At 44.8% G+C, this 6,732-nt stretch overlaps 1 protein-coding gene across 2 annotated transcripts in view; it reads left to right on the plus strand.

Moving 5' to 3' along the window:
- SLC5A12 (solute carrier family 5 member 12) overlaps positions 1-5,018 on the plus strand; it is a 51,590-nt gene extending 46,572 nt beyond the window's left edge. For both annotated transcript variants that reach the window (XM_042446435.1, XM_042446434.1), the window contains one exon: positions 758-5,018. In XM_042446435.1, coding sequence (XP_042302369.1) covers positions 758-922 — 165 coding nt within the window. In that variant the 3' untranslated portion in view covers positions 923-5,018. The remainder of the gene's footprint in view (positions 1-757) is intronic.
- The last annotated feature ends 1,714 nt before the right edge of the window (positions 5,019-6,732 follow it).

Genomic DNA, 6,732 nt, shown 5'->3' on the forward strand with positions numbered 1-6,732 from the left:
TTATTAGAGTCTGCAGTGATAGGAGTAAGGCAGAGTTGAAATTCATTTGTGGCTTTATTTCTTTGTCATGCTACCATAAACTGTGGCTGAAGTGGAAATAAAAAAAGGTAATTGTAGGTCCTTGTGCTGATGGCAAAAGTTTGTCATTGGACCTGGGATGTGTGGTATTTCTTCCCTCCTATTCCTACCCACTTAAATAGCAAATGGATGACCTCCGTCTCTCCCTCTCTTCACCCCAGTCCTCAGTGCCACTCAAATGTTTGTTCTGGAGGCTTTCCTAGATATTGATGGCACACACAAATTGACTGTACACAGAAGTTGTGTAGGGAGGGGGAATCCACCTTTAAGATTTGCTAATGGGCTTCTTCCATCAGTGAAATAACTCAGTTGGATCCTGGCCATTGTAGTAAAACATTTAGGTATTTATATACTTCTGATAATAAGACTCTCCCAATAAATCAAGATAGAATTCCATTCATACCAACTAAATGCTATTCTTTCCTATACTGTTTACAAATTTCCTCTTATACCTCATCTCAATTGTTTATCTCTCTCCAGTGGTGCCATGTTTTTTCCTTTCTACTTTTACCTTGCTTCTGTAGAAACTTGTGAATTGTATTTCAGACTTCTTTCCATGTGTAGATATTCCCTTATTACTAAAGTAACATAAAGATTGGTAAATAAGAGTATCTTGTATCTAGATAAGAATGCCAGCATAATGCCTTCTGCAGTTAATATTTTCTTTATTATTTCTCAGGAGGAATTCAGCAATGAACAACTGAAAGATCTCTCAGAAAAGGCAGATGCCAACAATATCCTCAAGAATGGATTGAATAGAGCAGTTCACAGTCATCTGCCTGGTTATAACCCATGTGAAAAATCCTACACTAATCCAAGTGTGGAGAGAGAATCTCATTTTTAGCATGCCACAAAGAAAATACATGAAGTTAACCATAGGAATTACATAGTATTATCCTAGCTTTAGGGGGGAAATGTTTCTGGGAAGGCAACCAGCTGAGGAGGCACTTATTTATAACTTAATGGAGGGTCATTTTTATTTACTGAACTCATTCCATGACAAACCTAAGATTCTAATAAGTTAATACTGTTAAAAGTTTGCTGTTTGTGTTTTTTTTTAAAGTACAAGTGTTGTTCAGAGTCTGAGTAATTAATTCATCTTCCATTGCTCTTGCATTCTCCCTTCCATTGGTCCTAGAACCGATAAAGGCAAACCATATTATAAATGACAGTATTCCTTTTCAACACTATAGTGTTTTTCTATAGTTTTGTAGGCTGCCAAATAAACCTCTTATGGAAAAATGTGAAGTCATTACTAAACCCCTCCTCACTCCATGACCTATTCCTCTGTAGATGATAATTATTGGGAAACATTGCTGTATAATTGTTTTACGCTGTAACTGGTGTGTGGGCAGGATGTGTGTAATTAGTCTAGGCCAATCCTTTCTTATAATTCCAACTGTACCAGTGGTTGAGTGATGCTGTGAAAAAGCTGAAAACACCACCAATGGTTCACTGAGAATTTTTTAGAGTCCAACCTACCCATTCTCTGTGTCAGTTTATACAGCCCATCAATGAATATTCTTTTGCCACAGTAGAATTGCTTCCTGCAAAGTTGTATTTGCCATGGCATACTGCCTTTGCTTCAGTGCTTCCCACTTGCTAACACATTCTAAGCAGTAACCATGACTTTGATAAAATGTGGGAAATACCAGCTGAAATGGGAAGAACCACAGCATAGGTTGGAAGTGTTATAAACTCAGATGCACAGCAGTGCAGGTTTTGGAAATTATGAACCCTGGTAATGTACATGTGCCAGAACCCAACATTCAGAAGGTAATTCAGTCATAAATTTCTAAAGGTGGGCTGCTTAGAGACAGTACCTCTTGAGCCAACATACTTTGAAAATTCAACCCCCTTTATATCAGGAGCCTTGAATTCTCCAGATGTTTCTCAGTGGGATGAGTGACACATGAGGCATAAACTGTCTGAGACTCAGTGTGAAGGGATATAGACTGGTCCAAAAGAAATAAAAGACTTCAGCTGAGCCTCTAGACATGTGAGACAAATTGTCTGAGTGCAGCTCTCCAGGGTTGCCCAGCTTGACTTGAACAACTACTGCCTGCTTGACTGGTAAGTGCTTATGCTTCTGTCATTGTTATGTGCCTTCAAGTTGACTCTAACTTATGGTGATCCTATTGTAGAGTTTCCTTGGCAAGAGTTATCCAAAAGACGTTTGCCATTGCTTGTCTCTAAGAGCTAAAGAGTGTGACTTGTCCAAAATCACTCGGTTTCCATGGCTGAGTGGTGTTTTGAACTCTGGTCCTCAACCCAACACTCAAACCACCATACTGCATTGGTTTTCTGCAACTCTGTAAGAATTCCACTGGTTAAAAAAACCCATAATGAACATACATGTTAGGGACTTTATAAATGTAAATGGACCCTTGTTATATGCTAGGGTTTGGTTCCAAGATCTTCCGTGGATAACAAAATCCGTGGATGCTCAAGTCCCATTAAATACGATGACATAGCAAAATGGTGTCCCTTATAAAAATGGAAAATCAAGGTTTGATATTTGAAATTCATACTTTTTTTGAACATTTTCAAACCGTGGATGCTTGAATCTGTGTATAAAAAAATCTGTGTATAAGAAAGGCCACTGTACCTCACACAATTATTGTCTGTCCTAGATTCTGTAGCTTCAGTTACTCCCCTACCTGAAGTGACACCCAATCCCCTGATTACCTTTTTGCTATTGTGCATTGGAAGCAGTCAGTTCTTAAATGCACATGTGGAATCTCATGAGTATAACCATTTCACATGGGTTTAAACCTATTATTAGTATTGACAAGGTACAGCTATTGGATTTATGGATGAGTTGAGTTAATGAAAATGTTCCAGTCTTGATTTAGGGCTCAAACAGATGGCCATGGAGAGGTGGCTTGATGCTGCCCCTTTGATAACTGGATTGGGGCCACAGCAACCACATGCTGTGGCCCCAATCTGGCTTTTTGCTGGCCCAAAAAGAAGCAGCAGATAGCTGCTCCTTTTTGAGCTTACAAAAAGCTGGCTTTTCCGCTGCTGTGGTGGCTTTGTGGTACTCAGGAGGCACATAAATACTGTGCTGCAAGAGCGCCTCAAAGCTACCCATCGTGTGGTCGGTCAGGAGGCTTCATGGTGGCTTCCTGCCAGCTTGGGGGCATGTGTCATTTAAACAACATGCCCCTAAGCTGCTGGGAAGCCACCGCAAAGGGGCCATCTGTTTTGCCCCTTAGTTTTGTTAACTGCCAACCACAGATGCTGGTGAAATGTCAGGAAGAAACTCTTCTAGAACATGGCCACATAGCCCGAAAAACCCACAAAAAACTTTAACTGTGTTTATCTGAATCTCACTGACATTTTATTTGCCTCTTCATTTCAATTTAGTCTCTGAAACGTTACATTTTCTCCACTTCCCCAATGAAATTTGTGTAATTTTAATGCATTTTTCCTCATGTATGCATTTATATGCCCAATTGATCTCATTTGTAAATTCCCCCCCCCCCTTGACTAAAATGGTGGAAGATGTGGTCAGGATTCTCTATCATTGTGTGTATGTTATGTAATTTTATGTACATTTAGCTAAATAGCAGAGTGCTAAGAAGCCTTGTTTGTGAATTGCAAAGATGCATACCAGGACACCAGCAAGAGTATCCCAATGCACGCCAGCACCCCCTAGCCAGTGTCCCAATGCTCAGTGGGACCGATGCATATTGGACCCATTGTGTACCCAGTCCCAATGTGCATTGGTTATTTTGCTGGCTTCCCTACATAGTACAGTGAGCCTGCCATATCAGTGGGCTTGCCATCCGCAAATTGGACCTCCAATGGATTATCCTGTCCCCATATTAGCCAATGGCAGTGCATGCATGTTGCCACCCACTGACTAATACGGACTGGAGCTCTTGTGATTTTTCCCATCCATGGGGACTGGTGGTGGTGGAACCAAACCCCTGTAGATAGGAAGGGCCCACTGTCAATTAACAGCAGCCCTTTCCTGGATATTGATGTTATGGAACTGCTCAATTTTAATTCCCACAGACATAAGTCCACTTGCAAAGCCTAAGGGGCTAAACAGACCAGCACTAAATGCCAGCATTGGGCTGGAGTGGAGGCATGGCAGCAGCATGCTGGCTGCCCAAAATTCTCCCTAATGCCAGCATTATGCCCCACACCCGACTACAGTACTTGGCAGACATCATCATGCTATTTCTTTGGTACACCAAATAATCAGCTGAAAGCTGCTGCCGCTGCTGCAACAAAGGCATTTTTTGTTAGCTCTAAAAGGAGCAGCATTTTGCTGCTTCTTTTAGAGCTGGCAAAGTTCCAGATTGGGGATGTGGTGTGCGATTGCCGTGGCCCTAATCCAACGATGGAAGGGGTGATGGGATGCCACTCTATAGGGGTGGTCTGTAGAGCCACTCTGGGGCAAAACAGACCACCCAAAGGAGTGGCTCCACACTGCCACTTTCAGTGCTGGATCAGGGCCACACTCCACAGCGCCAATCTGGCACTTTGCCAGTTCTAACAGATATGGGGAAATCCTGCTCCTTTTAAAGCTGGCAAAAAGGTGCTCTTGCCACAGCTGCAGCAGTTTCCAACACTCCTTTTAGCATGCATCATCTGAATGCTGCACCAAAGGAGCACTGTGACACTGCCTGCCATGCGATCAAGCGGTTGACATGATCCTGGTGTGGGGGCATGCATTGTCCAAAACTCACTTCTGCATGCTGGAGCTTCAAGCCAGTCTGTTTAGCCCCTAAGTCTCCAACAGGATTCCAGCCTGATTTTTTACACACACACACACACACACACACACACACACACACAACAATGCACACACTAAAACTGTTAATGTTTTATCCATTTTTAAATATGTCTTGTATGTGCTTGAACTGAGGTGCATACTTTCTTATAGCAAGAGGTATAAAAACACTATTTTTATTGATACGGTTGAGTCCCAGGAGATTATCGCACTGCGTTCTGAGAACGTTCCATATCATCACGTGATGAAAACGTTCCTGGAACAGATATTACCGCATTAGAAATCAAAACGTGATCAGAACGGGATCAGAACGGCAGTTTACCGCACTGCGATTCCTTTTTCTTGAAACCGTTCTCAGAACGGTTTGCTGTATTAAGTTTTGTGGGCTGTCTTCTGATGACGTCGCCACTCAGTGGTTGGACGGCTCGGGAGAGGCGCTGCCCCCAGGAAAGAGGGAAAAGGGAGGCTTGGGCCATGGAGCTCGCCTCTCCTGAGTCCCTGGGCTTACTGAAATCCCTCACCTCCCTTCCCCATAGGAATCAACCCAAAAACGGAGTTTTAAAAGAGCAGTGAGCCCTATGGGTCTTCATCTGGGGGGAGCAGAGGATGCTTGGCTATGGGGTTGTCCTGCCATCTCTCCCTCTCCCCTCTTTCCCATAGGAATCATCCAAAAACGGATGCTTAAAGAGCAGTGAGCCTATGGGTCTTCATCTGGGGGGAGCAGAGGATGCTTGGCTATGGGATGTCCTGCCAATCTCTCCCTCTCCCCTCTTTCCCCATAGGAAAATCCAAAAACGGAGCTTAAAGAGCAGTGAGCCCTATGGGTCTTCATCTGGGGGGAGCAGAGGATGCTTGGCTATGGGGATGTCCTGCCATCTCTCTCTCTCCCCTCTTTCCCCATAGGAAAGAATCCAAAAACGGAGTTTAAAATCTCTCTCAGATGCAGACCCAAAGGGCTCTCCTCTGCTCCTTTTAAACTCAGTTTTTGGATTGATTTCTATGGGGAAGGGAGGTGGGGGATTTCAGTAAGCCTAGGGACTCTGGCCGGGAAAGTGCTTCTCAGCCTCACTGCGAAGTCTTCCCTCCGGAGATTCTCTTGGGAGGGAAAGAAGGCAAGCCCCTATAAAACGCTGGGGCTTCATATGCTGGCATATGTTTGAAGAAAATAGGATAAAACCTATGTAACTTGATGGGCCAAGGGCAGAGTCCCCTCCTTGGCAGCCTGGGCATTAAGGGAGCTCCACGGAGGTCCCTTCAAGCGGAGGGAGAGGGAGGGGACTGGACCAAGGGCAGAGCCTCGGCAGCCATAGCAGCTCTTTAAACCGGTTAGAAAAGAAGAGTCCTCTGCTGTCATCCCATTTCCCCTTTTTGGCAGCTTGACACCCTTTTGCTCCTGTGTGTGTGCATGTAATGTGTGCCTTCAGGTTGTGAGCTTCCCTCCCCGCTTTAACTCTTGTCTGGCTCTTTGCTATGGAATTCTGGGAGTTTTTTGCTTGCTTTTCTGTGGTGCTCCAAACAGAGGAGCTTTTGTGGGTTCCCTCCTGGAGAGAAGGAGGAGAAGGTCCTGGGCATCCCTGCCATCCCTGCCTCCTGCAGGCTGCAAGCACAGGAGCCCTGCTGGACATGACACCAGAGGCCCCCCGCAGAAGCAGCCAGACCCTCTCCCTCTTGCTCTCTGCCCTGGTCCCCTCTTCCTTGAGGGAAGGAGGAGCTCCATGGAGGTCCCTTCAAGCCGAAGGAAAGCAAGTTGCCAGGGAGGGGACTGGGCCAAGGGCAGAGCCCCGGCAGCCATAGCAGCTCTTTAAACCGGTTAGAAAAGAAGAGTCCTCTGCTGTCATCCCATTTCCCCTTTTTGGCAGCTTGACACCCTTTTGCTCCTGTGTGTGTGCATGTAATGTGTGCCTTCA

This window comes from Sceloporus undulatus, chromosome 1 (genome assembly GCF_019175285.1).
Source record: "Sceloporus undulatus isolate JIND9_A2432 ecotype Alabama chromosome 1, SceUnd_v1.1, whole genome shotgun sequence".
Classification (NCBI taxonomy): Eukaryota; Metazoa; Chordata; class Lepidosauria; order Squamata; family Phrynosomatidae; genus Sceloporus; species Sceloporus undulatus.